Source organism: Coloeus monedula, assembly GCF_965178545.1.
Source record: "Coloeus monedula genome assembly, chromosome: 3".
NCBI lineage: Eukaryota > Metazoa > Chordata > Aves > Passeriformes > Corvidae > Coloeus > Coloeus monedula.
In genome coordinates, this window is record NC_138783.1 from 97676670 (window position 1) to 97698671 (window position 22002).

The window sequence follows — 22002 nt, forward strand, 5'->3', positions numbered from 1 at the left end:
GGTTTTTCTAAATTTCAGGCTGCAAAACACCGTTCCTATTCTCTTGCATATGCCAGTTCTTATGCTTATGCAGCCATAAGTAAAATGGATTGATGCCTTTTCCTGGTCTTAAAATCAAGAGTCAAACACGGTTCGAAGGGGAAAAGGGATTTTACCTTGGTATTTATTTTAAGGATCCTTAGGTGTACACATCCAGGTCATATGCATCGAGATGCACCCTGCTGAATCTATCTCTGTGTCCGTGTCTCTCCTTTTTCCCCCCCCAACACCGGGTATAACATTATAGGTTTTACTAATTAGCATATCTATCAAAGATTCCCCAATGAGAGGCTCAAGTGAGCCCCCCCCTCCCCAGGGAACCTTCCCCTGGATGGTTCTATCTTGGTTTACAGAATGTGTTATGGAGAGGACCTTGGGGTCTGGGGCACACTGATCCCTAACTACAAAGCTTCTAAAATGTTTAGTCTCTTAGCTTAACAAACAAGTCCAAGAATGTAGGCAAAAAGCACTAGGAATACAGAAGCTGTAAAAAGGTATAACGGGTATAAAAGAAAAGGCAAAAAATCTTCATGGCATCAGATGAGTTTGCTGAAGTCTACAACTATGACCTGCAGAAACTGCTTCAAATCAGATCTGTGAAATGCTTTCCCTCAGTCCAGAGCTGCGTGTTTTCTAGAACGGATTAAAGGAAAGAACTTTACCTCTGATTTACTCATCACACAGTTCAAGGCAAGTTCTCCCAGATTCCTATCCTGTGTCCTTATCTATCATTAAAAGAGAAATGGGAGAAGGAAAAATTCAGTGATCAAAGGTTGTTTCAGGGCTTTCAAAGTCAGCAAACACTTAATATGATCTGAAATTTCCAGAAAAAGCCATGACCAAGCTACAACTCTAATTAAAGATGAATACAACAACAATAAAAAATAATATGGACAGAGCAATTACTATTTGAAATTGCTATTGTTGAAAGAATTGAGAATCAGGAGTTATGACTTTATACAAGACCTCAATCTTACACTTCAGGCTGGAGGAAGCATTTTTGTGTTTTTTTTTTTCCCCCTGAGCAAAACAGTGAATAGTGTTAAATAAATTCCTTAAGTACTCATCATTTTGGTTAATTCCAAATAGGGAATAGTTGTCGGGATTCAGTAATTTCTTGGTTTTACAAGATAACAAATTGTTATCTTTGCACTAGTCTTAGATGCTTCAATACTTAAAGTGCTAGTTTAAGGAGGAAAACTATTTTACAGGACAGAAAAGAGTCAGTGCCCTAGGGAAATATCCATGCAAGAAGAAATTTCTTGTAACAGCTGCTCTTAGAAATGTTTGACCTTATTTCAACTGTAGCAAAAATTAGGGAACTGTGTAAAACTGAAAAAAAAAGTGTAAAAGTAGCATAGGAAGAAATTAACATTCCGCTCAATAGTTCTCCCTTTCTTCTCTGTTATCTTGGCTGTTAGAATCATCATTATTTTAAAGGCCAGTATTTTAATAATCACTGTATCTGCAAACCACACATTCTGCTTAGCAATATTATCTTATTTTGAAAGATAAAAATTTAAAAGATGCCACAATTTAGGATCACAAGAGATAAAAAGAAGCTAGGTTCCTTTTTTAACTAGTCTCTATTTTCCTAAAGCCATTTGCTTTTATATACATCAGAGGATGTTCATTAAGAAATGGCATAATTCACACCTGCAATTTCTCCAAAACTTGTATTTTCTTAATTTAAAAAATGTATGATTGTTTAAAGTAATAAAGGCTTATTATTTAAAAGGGGCAATATTTATCTATTTCTCACTAATTTTGTGAAAAAAAATTTCAGAGTCAGATAAGCACCCATTTTATACATAACAGTTTGAACAAGAAACTACGTAGATTCAAGAAAATACTTAGTTTTCTTTTTAGTAAGTAAGTGAAAAGGATGGGAGAAAGGCAGAGAAAGATTAAAATATTTCCATTTGTATTAAAAGAGTATATTTTCTTTGCTTGGCAAAAATTGAAAACTTATTAAACTAATTTCCTGTTGAATCAAATAATCCCATATGGCATAAAAGGTCACCTATGGATATATTAATTAAAACCAAAATAAATATATGTGTTGGTTTTGACTAGGATAGAGTGATTTTTTTTCACAGTGGCTGGTATGGGGCTGTGGTTTGGATTTGTGCTGAACAAGCATTGATAATATAGAGATGTTTTTGTTATTGCTGAGTGGTAGTTACGCAGAGCCAAGGCCTTTCCTGCTTTTTCTACTGCCACACTGGGGTGGAAGTTGGGGGTGCATGGGAGACTGGGAGGAGGCAGAGCCAGGACAGGTGACCCCAACTGAACAAAGGGATATTCCAAATCATATGACATCATGATAAGTATATAAAGTGGATGAAAGAAGGAGGAAAGAAGGAGGAAGGGGAAGGACATTTAGAATGATGGCATTTGTCTTCCCAAATAACTGTAACATATAATGGGTCCCTGCTCTCCTGGAGAAGGCTGAACACCTGCCTACCCATGGGAAGCACTGAATCAATTCCTTGTTTTGCTTTGCTTGTGTGTGTGGCTTCCTATTAAACTGTTGTTATCTGAACCCATGAGTTTTCTGTCTTTTACCCTTCCTGTTCTCTCCCTCCTCTTACAGGTACAGGAGTGAGTGAGTGGCTGACGGGGACTCGGTAGCTGGCTGGATGAAACCACAACATACTGAAATCCTTTTTTTCAAAGGGAATTGACTCTGCCCATATCTTTTGTGTTGATCATGTAGAAGGTTTCTATAGCAGCTGTTTTCAAATAGTCATTACTTATTACAGAATGTACTAGCCCAGCATTCAAAGAATGACACTTGTATTCTTGAATTCCCCATTGATCTTCTGAATGTCTATGAAGTTATCACCTCTTGCTACTTCACTACTTCTGCTCACTTTCAACATGAGTACACACATATCGCTGTGAGGAAGCTCAGTAAACAGCTTTATCTAAGATGATGTAGTCTGATTCCTAATCCCCTGAGTGATGAACAAAGTTAACAGTTTTGCTTAAATAAACCACTTTAAACACTTTTTTGTCTTGAAGAGTAAACTCTATTTGAAGACATTTAATAGTATTCCATCTCAGAACCTCTGCAAAACAATAGAAGCAAATATGCAATAAGTTTTGAGGTGTCTAATGTTCAAAATTCTGAGTTTCCCCCTAAACTTTGGCTCCAATGTATTCAAGAAAACTAAAAATTAATTTTTATCTACAAGCACTGCTTCCTTTATATTTTTTTTTTGAAAGCTGAAGTTCTGACAGCACTTTCAGTACATCTCCCATATACTTTATTCCAAACTATTGTCTTGCATGCCTGGGCATGAGAGAGCAGTGCAACTTCCTACCCTTTAAAAGAATCTATGTATTCAGGATTCAATTTGCATGGACAAACTGCCTACAGTTCTTAAACCAATGTTTTGGCATGTTCTGTAAATTTTGTAAAATGTCTCAATTGCTAAAGTACAGGTAGTTGCTTACAGGCAACATAACCAAATTTGTTTAACATCTGCCAGTCAGACTTGCCACATGCAGGATGTCATAAGTGATTTTGATTGATTTTGATTGATTATTCTATTTCAGGGAAATATCAAGAAACATAAACCAGGAAAAATGTAAAACAATCATTTAGAATACAAACTTACAACACACTGAATTGGATGTAGTTTTTTGAATGCTGGTATAGTTCAAGACCATCCTGCAGATGTCCTTTACAAATTAAAAACATGGAAAGTCAGAAAATCACAATTTGCTTAGATACATGCTGAGTGTAACTTTTGCTATTGTACTCTTCAGTACAGGAACTTTCTCTAAACCTGTCTGCTTAAATCACATTTTTAACCAATGCTATGTGGTAGTGATCAGTGTGATTAACCAAAGACCCTGCTCAGAATTTTTTTATGCAGCTTTGTTTTTCCTATTAGCAACAGTAAGCATGTTTCCTTTTACCAAAAGGGAAGATGCTCAGTTCTTTCCTAAATAAAATATATTAAATTGTAAATACGTCAAACTGTATTTGACAACATCACTAGTTCCTATTTTCTCTGCCCTGCCAAGAAGAATTTGGGGATGCTGGTAGGTGAGAGACTGGACACGACCCAGAAATGTGTGCTTGCATCCCAGAAAGCAAATAATATCCTGGGCTGCATCAAAAGAAGCATGACCAGCAAGCTGAGGGAGGTGGTTTTGTCCCTATACTCTGGTCTCTGGTGACACCCCACCTGGAATCCCCAGCACAGGAAGGACATTGACCTGTTGGAGTGAATCCAGAGGAGGGCTGCAAAGTTGATCAGAGGGATGGAACACCTCTCCTATCAGGAAAAGCTAAGAGAATTTGGATTATTCATCCTGGGAAAGGGAAGGCTTCAGACTGACCTAATAGTTGCCTACAAGAAAGACAGAGAGGCACTGTTACAAGAGCATGAAGTGACAGGACAGGTGGGAACACTTTCAAACTGAGAGTAGGTTTAGATTAGATATTAGAAAAAAATTCTTTACTGAGGGTGGTGAAGGACTGCAACAGGTTGCCCAGAGAGGCTGTGAATGCCCCTTCCCTGGCAGTGTTCAAGGTCAGGTTGGATGGGGCTCTGAGTAAGCTGGTCTAGTGGGAGGTGTCCCTGCCTGTGGCAGAGGGGTTGGAACTAAATGATCTTTAAGGTGCCTTCCAACCCAGGCCATTCTATGAATCTACGACTATATGATTTTTCTGACCTTGTCTTCTATTTACTTCTTCTTATAAATAGAAAATTGCATCGGTGATTCATTAGAATTTCTAAAGCAGGATCTCTCTATATATTATTTCCCTAAGACATCAATTTCATTTCCCTTAGGCAGGGTATATCAAAGTCATGCATCCTGAGTACTGCCTTTGGAAAAAAAAAATAAAATGTGGAAAGGGTAAAATGTCACCAATTTAGAACTTCTGTGGTGACTGGTCTTTTTATGTTTCTAAATTTAATTCCTCTTCATTGAGATGACATAGAAGGTGTTTCCAGATATGAGAATTTTAATATATTCTCCTTTTAGGTACCATCTTTTGGCAGATACCAAGATGCAGGCAATTTGCCCTGGATGATTCAGCTATATAGCTAACTGATTACCAGACTGATATACTTCTTTGTTGGAGTGATTTTCTTCCTGTTATGATCTTTGCAAATGACTGATTCAAGTTATTAAAATAAAAGGAAGATCTTCTCTGCAGTAAGAGAAGATATTGTGTTTTAAGGAAAACAATCTGAAGGTGAAAACTGGATACCTTAAATTGAAAGGCAAAAGTCCTATTGATTTAAACAGCAGGAGGATTTCATCATGAATGTTAGAAAAGTTTGTCCCATAGGTTATTGAATATATTGAATGCAGTTATGAAGAGGAAATAGTAGTTCAAGGTCTGTGTTACTTTAGCAGGCATGCAAAATGGATTTTTTTCCTTCCCCATAAAGTTTCTCTTTCAGAAGACTGTATTTGAAGTAAATCTCTGGGATATTTTCTCATAAGTGTTGTCCATGTACATATGCTCTATGAAGGTTATAAGGGAGGCAAAGTATTTTTAATAAAAAACATTGCTTAGATAGATTTTTTTTTTTTTTTTAGATTTTTAAAGGTGCCTAAGAGATAAAACTTATTGAAAACTTAATTATATTTGTTGAAAAGTAGAAGGCTAGCTGGATTTTATTCCCTCTTATCAGCCACAGGCATGACTAGCTGGCTTTAGTAGGCACTATAAAGGCGTCAGTAAAATTAACTTGCATTTCAATTGAGCCTTGACTAGAATCACAGGAAAAAAATGAAGATATATATTGGGAGAAGATTAGCTGGAGAGCAGCCCTGCAGAAAGGGAGCTGGGGATGCTGGTCAGCAGCAGGCTCAGCAGGAGTCAGCAGGGTGCCTGGGCAGCCAAGAGGGCAAACCTCATCTGGGGTGTATCACCAGCTGCTCAAACTGGACAGTTATCCCATCTTATTCAGCCTCACCTTGAGTACTGTACAGTTCTGGGCCCCATAATTTAAGAATAATGTCAAAGTCCTTGAATCCATCCAGAGGACAGCATCAAAGCTGGTGTCAGGGCTCAAATATATGAGAGGATAGGTTTTTCACAAAGGCTTCATTTTGCTTTCCTCATAAAATCACCAAATAATTTAAATTCTGCACTTCTGAAAAACAGCAGAAACTTCCATGCACCAAGATAAGTGATTGAAATGGTTTTTTCTTTAAAAACAGATTTACAACATTTGAAAGTGAAGATAAGAGCATTTCAGAACAAAACAATCTTGAGTCTAGCATTGTAGAGACCATGCGCATACTTATAAGCAGATACAAAGTGCAATGAGCTCCTGGTCGTGGTTGTAAAGAAAAAAGTAATTATTCTCCTTTCACTCTACTGCTATGAAAAAACCAAACTTTTTTGTCAATCTGTAATCCACATTAACAAAAAAGAAAAGAGAAATCTTTTGCTTCTTTGAAAAGTCATCAATTGAAGCAATGTAATTTCTCCCAAGAGCAAGGGAAAAGTAAAGATGAAATTAGGACCTTATGAGTCATAGCTTCTTCTCTCTTCTATTTTGGGAGTACAACATCTGTAAGCTACCCTTTATTCAAGGATATTCAGAATTGAATTCCTTGTATTTTTATCAAGGACTAATCCAAGTCCTTGATTAAAAACAATTAACAATATAGGGCAGAATGTGTGTTTGATTGCTCCTACTTCCCCCAGTAAAATAAAAATGACGTAGAAAGTGTAAGATTTTTTTGGTTGCTGGCTTGGCTTGTTACCCCTCTGTCCAAGAAACAGGAGTCCTGTCTGTATTTTTTGATAAAAAGAAAATGATACAGACGTTAAGAAGCTTTACAGGCAAATCTCCTAGAAGTTTATAGTAACTAAGTCATCTGTATCAAAAACATAAAGCTTTGATTACAGTATTTCTCCTTGAAAGATTTGCAACAGAAGAAAAGTTTCACTGATTATGTCCTTCTGGGGACTAATACAATCCCACTGAAAGTATAAAGGCATTAATTATTTTTCATGATTAATTAGTCTCAATGTGGTACTTGGTTGTGGGCTAGACATTCTCTGTAAATCAATGTATTATTTGTTACCTTTTTATTTGGCTGAAATACTTTCTGATAGAAACTTAACTAGTCGTTATGGGTGAGATCATAACAGAGACATAAGGCAGTTAGGTACCTACTTGCTTTTAAAATATGGAAATATTTTCAAAGAGCACAAATATTTACAGTCAGACATAACTTGTTTTATATGGAACACAAGTGAAATGTGAAAAATCATACTTAAAAAATCGTTTCAAAAAGAGTCACACACCTAAGTAAATGTTAAACATTGATTTAACATTTCTAGCAGAAACGTAAGTATAAACTCATCATTACACTTACAGAGATTGGTTTTGTTTCTTTACATGTCTAAGATCTGACTTAATGCAAATTAAGATTGTATGAGTGAAGAAACTTAGGTACCTTCTGGTTTTATTCCTTTCTCTTAAATTCTTCTGAAGTATAACTATTTATTTTACCTTTTCCCAGATCCCAAAGTGGGGATACTTTATTTTAGGAAACATACATAATACAATCCGCAGATGGTGTGAAAAATGGGGAGGAGAAAAATGGAAAATTCTTAAAATATTTTTTCCTTCTCAGTTTTTCAACAGTAATTTTATTACATCCTGTACTGCTATGCATTCTCTTAATGTAAGCTTTAAATGAACAAGTGCTATAGCAAGAGACTTGGCACTAGTGAAAGCCAAAAGAACACATTATTTTGGTTTCCTAAATGGAAATCATAACTTTCAATTAGAAAGCAGAAGTGAAAAGATGAAAATGGATGGCCTTTCTTAGCTGGTAACCTTTACCTACAGATATCTATTGAAGGATGCACTTAACATCCATCACCAGAAAAGCTTTATTCATTCAATATTCTAAGGTACTTTACAGAGGTTTTTGAACCTATTAAAGCAAAAATAAAGTCTGTCTGTTCAAAAATGGAAACTCCAAAACCACACTGGAAGCATTTCTTTAGCTCTCTATACTGTATATTCATAAACTGTGTGAATAGGTATTGTAAAGCAGCAAACATATTTTGATCCTTCACTGTCTGCCAGGCTGTAATTGAAAGGAATTACATGGGAAGTATGAAATAATTCAGGAAAAAATGCATTTGTTTTGTGCTATCCTTCCAAGAGCTGGTGCAATCATGCAACTTTTAACTCTTTTAACTACTGCAAGATGCTCCCCTGTCTCCTTGTGAGTAACATAATGACATTTACCTTACACACACACTTTTGCCATTCTGATTATGTTAAGAGGTTCATTTCCAAGGGGTGGTTACGTTAAATTACACTTTACTTCTTTTTCTTTAATTCGAATTTCTGTATAAAATATTAACTTCTACAAAATGGTGGATTTACATGAATTTCTTTTATTCAGCCAGAATCTTCATAATAGTATTAAAAGTATGTCTCTCACAGTATCTTTCTGGATAAAATGTCCAGCACACAGCTGGATAAACACATCATGGATTGGTGAATAACTGGCTCACAGATCAGGCCTAAAAGGTCCTTTTACATTTTCTTGTAGCTTTTTTTGGTTTTTTTGTTCTGTTTTACTATATAGGCTATGATAAAAATTATTTTATAAGACCATTCCCTACTAGCTTAGTCAATTGGGTCAATCCATCAGTTCTGGAGAAAGCGGAATTTGTTGCATATAGGTAAATGGAACTTTCTGTCAAAAGTTCCTTGCTAAATTCCACTTTTAACAATTACATTTCAACAATCAATATACCTAATTTTAGAGACTCTATAAGTGTACACATAGCTTCTTATGACACTGTAGCTTAAGTATTTGTTGCTTCTGGTATTTGAATTGGAATAGTCTAAACCCAGTGGTATATGGACAGACCTTATGAGCTGCATTTGCACAAATACAATTTTTGTGACTGTAAAAATAGATTTAAAATATGAGAAAAACATAAGGTTTACCAAAAACAAACAAAAAAAGAATTAAAGATCAAATTGCAATGGCTACAAAAATATGTTGATAGCAGTGGGATTAACAGGTGTCATTGTGGGAATTTAGGAGTTACACTGAACTAGAAAATCAGCTATGAAAACTGACATTAGCTGACACAATTATTAGCCAACTGAGAATACCAGGGACCAAACTGGACAGGAAATCTGCATGAAGCATAAGTGAGGCAATGTCACAAAGCGTGACGCAATGTAGTGAAGTTTGTATTGGCTTCAGCAATGGAAACAGTCACAATAAGCTTAATGAGTCTAAATAAACCTCCTTTCTGTGTAAGCATGAAATTTATTTACTTAACCCACTCCAGCTCCTGGGTCATTCCCATGTTGTATTACCTCTGGCCTTTTCTACCAGGAGACCACCTTTAAGTTTCTTGTACTAGTGGAATCATACACACTGGAGGTAGAGAAGGGCTGTCCAGAGGCACAAAGGGAACAGATATCTGCATGTCAAAATTTAAAATACAGAGTAATTCTGTTCAACAATGACACTATTGAAGATAAAGTTCAATGTCTTATAGAGTCTTGTACACAAGAATCTGGCCCATCAGGTCATATACTGCTTGCTTGATTTGATTACTGCTGAACAGGATAGAATAGAATAGAATAGAATAGAATAGAATAGAAAAGAATGTAGCTCAGTTGGGACTTATAATAGTCAAATCCTAAGCAGTTCATTCACAACATGCACTTTTTTAGTGTTTTAACTTGCACAGCAGTTAGTCAGTGAAATAAAACAAGCTAAAATTCTCAGTAACTTAAAGATTTATGGAGCTTCCTTGTAAAATTGATTTATATTCCACTGCCTAATATGATTACTTATAGAGACTATAATTGCATGTGGATATAATTTCTACTAAAAGGGAGTCCAGCCTTTTCAGAGAGAGTACTTAAACGGGATGCTTATTGCGAAAAAGACAGATAGATGAGAGACAGTCTATTCTTATCTGCATGATTTGGAATTCTAAGAGGAAGAAAATGTTAAATTGCAAGGGGTCTCAGAAATGCTAAGTCAATTTTACCATTCTGAACTCTTAGCATGTCTCATTTTACTGCAGTAGATGTTTCATTTAGCTCTGCCTTCCAAAATACCTCATTCGTATTTCTAGAATTCATCTCAGGTTTTGCATTTCCCATTTTTCTGAAATAAGATTCTGGCTTCCAAATGCCTGATTCATATTTCCAGAAATCATCTCTGTTTTTTTCTTTAATAGCTCACACAAGAACATTCCTCTTTGAATATGGTAACTTTTTTGAAGATTGCTTAAGCTTCTCTTCAAAATGTATAACACCGTGATTAAATTTAACTGCATAGAAAAATATTATAGGGCTTTGATTTTATTGTTTTGAGGTTTTGTTTTGGTTTGCTTTTTTTTTTTTTTGGGAGGGTGGGTTGTCAGATTTACTTTTTGCTGTTACACGATCTAAACAGAGATTCAGCATATTGAAATCTCATCAGGAGACAGGTGATTCATGTCTCTGTAAAACAATACTAAACATAAATCCCTCCTTTGTATTTTTCCTGCCAACATAATACTGAAAAAAGCACTAAAAGAGTGCTTATAGCTGTGTTTGAAAGATGTTGCTACTTCTAAAAGCATATCCACAAAGACTAAGAAGGTAGATAAAAAAGAGGAATTGAGCAGTATCTGGATTGACTTAGTCAGGTCATTCAAACCATTCAATTTTTTGTAATACTAGAACATAATTTTAATTAGGATATCTACTTTCCCTCCTGCTCTGATGAATTTCTACTATTTCTGTTAAATAACTCTGTAAATAGCTTTGGAATTTTGTAAATTAAACTCAGATTTTGAAAAACTCAAATGTATAATAGAAAAGTACTGTCATCCTACACAATGCTCAAAGCATATGGTGTGGGGTGGGTCTTCTTCTGTGTTTTACAGTATTGAAATTTTCAATACACAGGAGCACTGCCTCACACTGGGACAATTTAGCAATCTTCTCTAGCTCCAGCAGCATCTTCAGTCATTGCTGTGGTGAGGTATGAGTAAAAACAGCAGTTTCCTAGCTGGGCAGAGCCAGGATCCTCACAAGCCTTGAAGTACACAAGTAATTAAACACCGGACAACAGCACTCCACTTCTCAAACAGTGCCCACTACAATAAGTAGAAGGAAAATGTAAATATTTCTATTGTTTTGCCCCAAAAGGATCTTATCTGTTGAATGCATTTCGATAAATGGATATTTATGCTCAAAGGGAAAATATGGCCTTCTAAATAACTACCCATATTATTGCTGCATGCATTCTTGGGGATCTAGAAATTACAGGAAGTTCTAGAATTCAAAGGAAAGAGAGAGATAATTAGAAGTTGGAAAGTCCTGGGCCCATCTGTCTGCTATTTTGTCATGGTGCTACTGAGAGAGAAAGAGCGAGATGAGGAAATTATTCCCAGAGCATCTCTGCAGTCCTCTAAGACAGGGAGTATTTTAGTTACAGATAAATATTGATCAGTGTATAATCTAAAGACATATTTTAGCCAGATGAAAGTAGAAAAGATACAGATGAAGCCCTTTGGCCCTATCATTCAGTTTAAATGTTTTATAACCCTGAATGTCACGATGTTACAGCTACATTTAAAAAAGGGGTTTTCTGACGCAGATGTCTGTCTTTTCATTAACTTTACACCAGAATTTTCTGTTTCTCAATTGTAGCCATACTTTGGAGCAATGGAATCAGGGACATATGTCCTAGGAAGAAGATAAAGATGCTATCCAGATATGTAGGGATGGGATCAGAAAAGCTAAGGCACCGTTGGAGCTGAATTTGGCAAGGAATATGAAGACTGACTAGGAGGACTTTTACAGATGTGTTGTTCAGAAAAGGAAGATGTACTTCCCACAATAAATAAGACAAAAGAAGTAGTGAAAAATGCCATGGAGAAGATTGAGGTACTAAAAATTTTTTTGCTCCTCAGTTTTCACTGGTAATGTCTCTTCCTACATCTGTCAAATCCCCCAAACCTCCAGGCAGAGATTGGGGGAATTAAGTCCCCACCATTGTAGTAGATCAGTTTTCAGACCATCTGAGGAACCTGAGCATACAGAAGTCCATAGGACCCAATAAAATACATCCCAGGTTCTTGAGGGAAAATAACAAATGTAGACACTAAGCCCATTTCCACCATATTTGAAAATCCAGGTAATCAGAGGAAGGCCTGTGACTGAGGGATATCACATCTGCTTTAAAAACCGTAATTAGGAGGACCCTGGGAAGTACTGACCAGTCAGGTTGCCGTCCGTGTCCAATAAGATCACAGAACTGATCCTCATGGAAGATACACTGAAGCATATGCAAGACAGAAATGGAACTATAGACAGCATCATGGCTTCACCAAGGGCAAATCATGTCTGGCTAATCTACAATAATAAGAGGCCACATAAAATAATGTGACTCCATCAGTGGCAAGCGAAGACCAAACGATGTTATCTGCCTAGATGTTTTTAAGAAATTTGATAAGATCCCCCATAACATTTTTGACAATAAATTGAAGAAATATGAGTTTGATGGATGGACTGTTAGATGGATATGGAACTGGCTGAATGGCCCCGTACTCAAAAGTTACAGTCAACAGCTAAATATCCAAGTGGAAACCAACAACCAGTGGTGTCCCTTAAGGTTATTACTGGGACCAACACTATTTAATACCTTCATTAAGGACATAGATAGTGGGATTAAGTGCACCATCAGGAAGTGTGTGGACATCACAAAGATGAGAATTGCACTTGATGTGCTAGAAGGAAGGGATGCCATGCAGGAGGACTTCGAAAGGCTTGGAAAGTGGACCAGTGGGAACCTCAAGAAGATCAACAAGGCCAAGTGCAAGGTCCTGTACCTGCACTGGAAAAAATCCAGTATTTTACAGACCAGGGATGAATGAGAGGGCTTGGGGATAATAGCGGATGAAAATATTGGACAAGAGACAGCAATATGCACTCGCAGCCCAGAAAGCTCATCACATCCTGGGCTGCATCAAAAGCAATGTGGCCAGGTTGGAGGATGTGATTCTGTCCCTAGTCTACTGTGGTCTTGTAAGACCCCACCTGGAGTGCTGCATCCAGCTCTGGGGTCTCCAGCACAAGAAAGCCATGGACCTGTTAAAGTAGGTCCAAAGGAGGGCCACAAAAATGGTCAGAAAAGCTGAATTGGGACAGTTCAACCTGGAGAAGAAAATGCTCCTAGGAAACTTTATTGGGGCCTTTCAATATACAAAGGTTGCTTATATGAAAGATGGAGAAACTTTTAACCAGGCCTATGGTAACAGACGGGGGGCAAAAGAAATTTTTTAGTATGAGGGTGGGGAGGCACTGGAACAGGTTGCCTAGAGAAATTGTGGATGCCCAATCGTTGGAAGTGTTCAAGGTCAGGTTGGATGGAGCTTTGAGCAACCTGATGTAATAGATGTCCCTTCCCATGGCATCAGGGTTGAACTGGATGGTCTTGGAAGGTCCTTTTCAACCCAAACCATTCTATTTTTCAATGATTTGTATGTCTAAGATTGTCCAGTGACTATCTAGGCCCTCCTAATTTTCTATCTACTGCTAATAATGACGCACTATAGATGGAAAGAAAAAGAATTTTATGTGCCTCAAGAACAGTATTAACATTTATGGAGATTATAAGATCCGGTATTCATGTCCATTCAAGTGAATTTTCCAAAGGACTTTACCATTTCCAGCAATTCAGCACTGTGATCAATTTGATGTATAGTCCTTCATTACAGGGTGAGATGATAGTGATAGATTTACACATCTCATTGTTAATGTTGTCATTAACAACAGCTTTGTATGTGACTTTGTGCATGCACTTACAAATCAAATGCCATTGAAACACACCAGATTTACTGAAATATGACCTTCAATAACCCAGACTAGAAGAAATGGATACAAATATTGTCAATTTTCAAACTGTATGTCATAATAATGACACTACTTTTTTTTACTCTTATGAATAGTCATGTTTGTTTTCCACATGGTTGTTTCTCTGAAGAAATTTGTGTTTGCTTTTTTTCATTCTTTTTACTTATGAAGCAAGTCAAAAATACATGGAATTTGCCTAATATCTTCCAGTGTCCAGGGAGAACCTAATGAGTTCTCAATGATCACATTTACATTTCACCCCGGAAGAAAAAACACAAATATGTTCATAAAACTCAATTCCTCTGATTTTTAAGTGTGTACACATTTTCTGAGTATCTTCTCTTTTTCCAATTCAAACATAAACTTGTAATAAAGAATAAATTCCCTAGAGTCTCAAAAGTTACATTTGCCACTGTTGAGAAAGCAATATTTAATATCAAATATAACATTGTATTTTTCCTAATCTATTTAAAATCCTGGCAATTATTACTTTTCTGTTTATCATATAAATGTCTCTGTATTGTGCCATTTTTCCTGAATGCCACAATTAAAAAAAAATAGCATTCTGACTCTTTCTTCTATTTTGTTTTTTTTCAATGTAAATACATAAAATAGGAGTTCACCAATGCAAATATTGGACTTTCCCTTTAGATTTATAAAATACAGAGGGACAATGAAACATTTTAAACCACTTATAGTGGTTTACACTCATCTGTATCCTTCAACAATGCTAGTTTTTAGAAATCAAGAGAAAACCGTTTAAAGAGATCCATTGAATAACCTTTTTTACAGATAAATAACTACTACCAAGTTTCTGGGTATACACATTGCTTGACAACAAACAAAACAACAATTCATTTTCTTGTGTCTTGAGTTCTTCCTTTTTTGTCTCTTTTTTTTTTGTTTGTTTGGGTGCTTCTGAGTACCAAGACTGCACACATAAATATATGAAGATATCTTTTTATATTTCTGGCTTTACATTTAAATCTGTTTGCATCATGGAAAAAATGGTCTTTTGTATTTAAAGAAGACTCAAAATCAGGGACAATTCAGTACTCTGATGAACTATAAAGTTGTTGAAGTGCAGGAACAGGTAGCTCAGCAAAAGAAGTCTTCTGTGTTCCAAAATAGTACACGCCATGAATATAGATCAGCTTTGTTATTAAGAAAAAAAGATCAAAAATCCTTGTAAAAAGACACACAAACAAAATTATTGTACCTTACCTTATGTATTTAAAATGTCAGAAATATGACCATTTGAGCAGTCTGTATGCTATTCTATACAAACTATAAGCTTTTTGATTAAGGTAACAAATATTTCTAATGTCTGCCATTATCTGCAAATTTATAAAATTTTATTTTTCTATGGAAAAGCAGAACTTCAATAAATAAATTAACCTTATTTTGGATGAAAGTTTGGTACACGCTAACAGCCAGGAACTGGAATCACAGAGAAGGCAGCAAAGATTTTTGATCTGTTGTCATGGATCTAAGGTTATTTCATTATTCAGTCTAATGGTAACACAGGTATCTTTATAATGTCATTTATAAAGATGCAGCTCTTTTTTCAGTTTTAAAGACAGAAATATTAATTTCCATCAGTATTATAATTCATTATTATGGAGCTCCTTATATTTTTGAAGATAATGTCATGGTACTCCTTGAAGACTCTCAATTGCCTATTACCTGCAACACAAATTCCATCAGTGTATATGGCCTTTTATTTTTTGTATGTATCTCTAAAAACCAGTTTGCAAAAAAAAATAATAAACACAGATGAATAGTAACATTTTCTTTCTTCTTGCCATTACCAGCTGTTTTCAAATTGTGAGGACTCATTCTTAACTTTCTTCTTTTTTTTTTAACATAGAGTAGAAATTATTTAAAAAAAAAGATATGAGTACTCAAAACATTAGACATTTCCAGTCATTTCTCTCCAAGGTGAAGGCAGCTGTCAAAAATATGTAGTTTAGCCCAGTTTCCATAAAAAATGGACAGAATTCAAAATCCGTCTTTGAGATTGTTCTGTTTTAAAATCAAAACTGAGAAAAATATCTATGATCGATCAATGGAAAAATTCATCAAATACTTCTGTGTAAATATTTCAATGAAGAAAAGAGTCACTTACCTAAAACCCCCAGTCTGTAATTGATAGTGACAACAATGACATTTCCATAACTTGCGAGAATGCTGCCATCAATCATGTTTCCAGTACCCTCCATGTAAGATCCCCCATGGATGTAGACCATAACAGGTTTCTTGCTGTTCTGATCATGAATATCTGAAAAAATTCAAGTAAGGAAAACACAATAAAGTAATAAAAACATAAGGAAAATTACATTAGCAATTTTTAGCAGTGCTAAAAATAGTCTTCATTATTTCCTATGTTTTCAATATCACCACCACTTTAACCAGCTAGGTTACACAGTTCAGGATCATCCTACAAGCCTAATATTTGTAATTTGAAATTTCAAATACTGTTTCCTCTAAAATGGTCTCAGAACACTTGAAATGCATTCTGTATTTCAAGAAATTGAATTTTAATAGAAATATCTTAAATCCTAAAAAATTAGATTATAAAAAATCTTGGGTTTTTGAGAATACTCTGATTCAAATATATACCAATTTAGAAATATCTGTGCATCTAATAATAAAATTATAGCAATGATTTATACTTTCCCATTTCTCATGGGACATAATTATTAAAATAATATTCCATATAGTTCAGTAAGAGATAATATCAGAAAATCTAACTGTTCTGGTAGAAGAAGACATTCCTTCTTTTAAACAGCCTAGGAGTTAACAAACAGCGAGGATTTATGTGAATTCATGGCCCAGATTTTTTTGTGTTTAAATCAAACTATGTCTTTTGTGTTGCACTTTTCCTAGTCATGGTAGCAGCTAAGCCTCAAAGAACAGCCTTGAGTTAATGGTATCGCTGATCTTTTGTATATACAGAAAATTCCTGACTACTTTTAAAAAGGTAAATAGCTGGGTATTTATTTCTAAAAGAAAGTTAAATTAAATTGAAAAAAATAAAAAATTCTAAAAGAAAGTTAAATTAAATTGATATTCCATATTTCATAGGGAGTTATAAAGATATGCTAATCAATGATTGGGGTATATTTAGGACCAGATTAAACAAAAAAGTTAGTCTCCTGATGCCAGAGATGGTTCAGCATACCTAAATCTAGAACTTCTGCTCTCTAAAAAACAGGGGGAAGAGGGGCTAAGCTTCTTGATAAAGTAGAGGGCAATTCAGCAAGCTGCCATTAGATATACAAATCTTTTACAAATAATTCAGTGTATCTTCGGAATCAGCACTTCTTTCATGTATATAGCACAACATACAAGGAAAACCAGAGTCTCTGATTATTCAACTAGGTTTTAAAAAAAATCTTTTGGATCGGCATATATTGAAGAGTGGAGAAGGGAGGCAGGCAAAGAAAAAGCTGAAAGAGCTAAATAGCTACAGGTGAGGGATCTGGGTTTGAAAGCCTTCCAAACCTCTTCCCTCCCCTCAGGCTTATTAGGAAATACTTTGAAACACAAAAAGTTGATCAGCAATGAGGTACCAGATACTTAATGTCCTATATATGTGGAACTAATTAGAGCATACTTAAAGGTAAATTTTGACTGTCATATTCCTATGTCTCACTTTTGCTTTACTCATGTGTATATACTACCTCAAATATCATAAATTTCCATCTGAGTTCAGGAATGTCCAGGCTGCAAATTACACCTGTCTACTTGTCAGAGTTTGCAGCTTATCATTGAATCTGCCTCCTTTACATGAAAGGATACATACTTACATGTTGTATTTTAAATGTTGTACTATAGCAGCAGAACAAAAGTTTGTGTGATAAGATCTTTTTAATTGTTGTGATTATAAGAGTAGTACAGCAATTAAACAGATCATTTAAAGCAATGAGGTGCATTCTAGTGGATTTATTGGTTTGGTTTTTTATTATCAGCATTTTCAGCAAAGTACATAAAAGTGCTTCTTTTCTGAATGCACAGCTAAGCCCTCAAAAAAACTGAAAGCAGAAGAAATTGAATAACAGAATTATTTGTGCTGCTGAATTACCTTTTCCTTCTCTCCCCAAAGTCTCATGGCAAGATTTTTTTGTGTTTAATCTTTTCTTATCACCCAGCTCTACCTCAGTGTTGAATCTTTCACTGCTGAAGTCAATAGAAGGTTTCCCCTTCCCCTTCAGTGGGAAAGTAACTATCTTCAACATAAAGGAAATTAGCTCAGTGATCTATGTGCTTAGATCTAAAGTGGATACCCTTGTTAATCATGAAATCCTAACATTTTATAAATTTTAAAAAAGGCTGAATAATAACATATTCATAATCTAATATTTATCTTTATTTTAAAAGTGATTTTGGTTTTGCTTGCTATTTGTCCTTTGCTTTAACTTCAGAATTTGGTATAGAAATGATAATACCATTATTTGAAAAAAGCGTATGTCGCACAGAAATAGGATAGCATTTTATTATGGTATTTTATATATAGACAGAGTGGCTACAATAGACCTGAACTCCCAGGAAAAGAGGTGATAGTATCCTCACTGCAGTGTGAAAGTTTCGAAGGGAAACAGAGAGGACGTATGTTTCAAAGTTATTTGAATTTATGTCAGATAGGAGAAAACAGGAAAAAAGACATGGAATAACACTTTGGATCGGCCAAGCATGAGAGGATTAATAAACATATTGCTTTGAAGCCAGACCAATAAACTACCCAGGGCTGTTACCTTCTCATTTAATTTGAAAATATTTTCTTCCTAATTTGATAAATACATGAAGTCAAATAAACTGAAAATGTAACTAATGAAAAAGAAGGGTGAGAATAGAGGAAGATTTCATGACTTCTTTCTATTTTGGTGCATCCTAAATAGATTTGTTGTTTCAAGGCAAGGAAAAAAAAATGTGTTTCCATCTGAAACTTTTTTGGGGTACTTCACTGTGAACTTCTAGCATTTCCTTTCAGGAAACCCAATCCAGCTTTGAAAGAAGTCAATGAAAATGATTGTTACTGATTTCAGTGGGAATGTGGTCAGAGTCAGAATGAATGTGTCTCAGAGGCTAGCTGATTACAGGAAAAAAAAAATATAAAGGAACATCAACAGCTTCCTTTATTTTTGTGTCCTGAAATAAACCACATCCTGTGAGAAAGAAAATAAGTAAATAAAAATAGAAAAGACAAAGCACAATTCCACTGCATCAATGTACGGCATGTGCACTGGGGAAACAGTGGAAGTGAAAGGATATATGTGTGAAAAGGAAGGATATATATGTGAGGTTTTTAATGAATTTCAAACAAGTGAATTTACAAAATGTGTAGGAGGAAAAAGAGCACATGCATGTTTTTAAATTCCATTTTCTCAACCTAAGAAAGAATAGAGGGGAAAAAATATGTGGTTTCAAATAACATTTATGTTACTCACTTCACACATATTTAGGAATAAACTTTACACCTATGTCACGGAGGAACTGCATTCATCTATATGCTAATTTAGATTTTAAAAAGAAAAACAATCAAAGTAAATTCTAAAGAAGAAAATAAAGAAGCACACTGATGTGAGCTTCTGCAAATAAGGGACTAAAAATCATGTTGAAATAACAGCAATAACAATAACAATAATCATTATTATTATAACAAAAATTGAAAAGTTTATGTTCATGCATCAGGGTCAGGCTTTGAAAAAACAAAAAATACCTTCATCTTCACCACGATCATTACTGGTTATATCATCTGCGCTTTTCTTTGTGTTGGCTCCTGGGTTCATATTGAGGAGGAGAATAAAGGGAAAAAAGAGAATTCAAAACCAGCAGGTTCTCAAAAATAAAAAACCACTAGTACAAAAAATGTAACAAAAATGTCAAAATCTGTTACATTTGAAATTGAAAAACAAAAAAGATGCAAACTGCACATAAACATAAAATGTCAAGAAGAACAAATTGAAAATATTTGAAAAAATGTATCATATTCTGTGACAATGCAGTACTTTAGTTAAAAGTGATTTCTGCAAAAAAACCAAATTAATGTGCTATTAAAAAAGAATAATATAAACCAAAAAAGTATACTAAAAAATCACCAAATTATGTTTTTACATAAGAAATGCAATTTTTTTTTATTTTGTTCTGTAACGTTGAAGAAATAATGCCTTCAGTTACTTTCTTCAATGACTTAACATTTTATTCATCCTCATTAGAATTTATTAAGAATCAGCCAAAATCTGAATTTTTGATGGAACTAATGTAAATAAAATTATCATTTGAGTTTTACACAACTTGACTGGACTAAGACAGACCATAAAGACCTCCTTAAAACTTAATCTTGCTTCCCATATAAGCAAAAAGATAATCAAAACAAAACAAAAGTGAAACAGAATTGAGTCAATCTCAGACAAGAAATTGGTCCAAAACCAGCCTTCGTTCAAAATATACCACATTTCATGCTCTTTAGAGAAATGTAGAAATTAACTGAAGCCACTTACTTACCATGATAAAGAACATGCATTTATTTATTAGAAGATCAGTAAAGAATCTATTTTAATTTGTGTTCAATATGCTTTCTTAAAATACTTTTGAGGAGTAAACATGCACACACACACACATAGGCACACACAAACACTTCTGCTCATACATGTCATAGGCTATGCTTATGGTAGCAAGAGGAAATAAACATGGTTTTCACCGTCCCCATCCTTGGGCAATACCTCTGTTTTCTGACTAAAAATATAAAAAGACACCAGGCTATCCTTGCACCCAGCATTCTATTATGCTGTGCTTACTCCTGCAGCAGGTAGCCCTCTGTAATGTAAACATTTGATAAGGAGTGAAACACGAATAGGAAACTCAATTTATAATATAGCTTAGAAATTAATAAAGCTACTAAAGAAATAAAATAGTCTAATGACTATTTTCTTGAACTGTCTTTATTTTGAAGTGCCTTTTCAAGACATGCTGAAAAAGAACAGTATACTCTAACTTGTTTATGTATGAAGTCTAAATTTGTCACAGATACATCATATTTAACTAAAATGTGATTAGCTCCTTTTATTCTGCTATTTAAATTCTAATCTTTAACTATATTTATAACCCTCAAAATCCAAGGGTTCAATTAAATCTTTGTCCCTGATTTTAAGACAGAATGTCTTTATTATTACTAAAGTATTTAAGATTTTTAATATATATGGTTTGGGGATCATTGTACTAGTTTATTTGTCTTCTGGATATGGATTTTCTACAGGCATTTTCTGGAAACAGTGCCACTACGTAAGCAGTGATGATGATTAGTGAGTCAAAGTGTGCAAAGCAGTGAGTGATACTCCATCTCCACATAAAGTCTTCATCTCCCATGTTGTTGTACAAAAGGTATTGTTTATGCAGTACACCAGTGGATTCAATATATATATCCTGTACATAATTAACTAGGTAAAATATCTCTGTCAATGAAATATAGATGTTCTCTAAACTCTAATTTCTTTCAGAGGTAATAGATATAGGCTCATAATCTCAGTCACTATCCATGTTTTTTCCTTTTATGAAATATTGTTCCAAATTAGTTATATCCAAATGAAGGTTGAATACTTTCTCAGGTGATATCCAAATAAAGTTATTTTTGTATTTAAATAAACTAAGTACTCCACCTATACATTGCCCTTAAACTATTTTTGATTCATGTAAAATATTTATGAGAAATAATTATTTATAGGCAATGAATACATATAGACACAAGTTTGAATGCACATAACAAATTTCAATACTAGTTCCTCCAGGAAGGTAGTCTTTTAATTGGTTGATAAAAAATATGATCATCATATGGCAAATATAAATTCAACTACCACATATTTATTATTGCTATGAATTAAAAAAATCAAAATCAGTGTGAGCCCATATATACAGTACCTGTAGACAAAAACTGTGTGCAATTGTTAGGATTGTAATCCCTATTTCAAGTATTTTTGAGGGAAAGGAGTAGTTGTGTCCCAGAACATTTTAGTTTGGGTATTATCTCCTCCCAAAATCTTCAATACACGTCAATAACATATTGCAAGGA

The 22002-nt window shown here is 34.7% G+C and overlaps 1 protein-coding gene across 3 annotated transcripts in view; it reads right to left on the minus strand.

The window, feature by feature from the left end:
* Window positions 1-22002, minus strand: part of NLGN4X (neuroligin 4 X-linked) — a gene marked incomplete at both ends in the record, with an annotated part of 115156 nt that overhangs the window by 52081 nt on the left and 41073 nt on the right. The window contains 2 exons of one of the 3 annotated variants that reach the window (XM_082278674.1): window positions 16063-16215; window positions 19657-19716. In XM_082278674.1, coding sequence (XP_082134800.1) covers window positions 16063-16215; window positions 19657-19716 — 213 coding nt within the window. The remainder of the gene's footprint in view (window positions 1-16062; window positions 16216-19656; window positions 19717-22002) is intronic. The other 2 variants (XM_082278675.1, XM_082278676.1) reach the window with 2 other exon arrangements.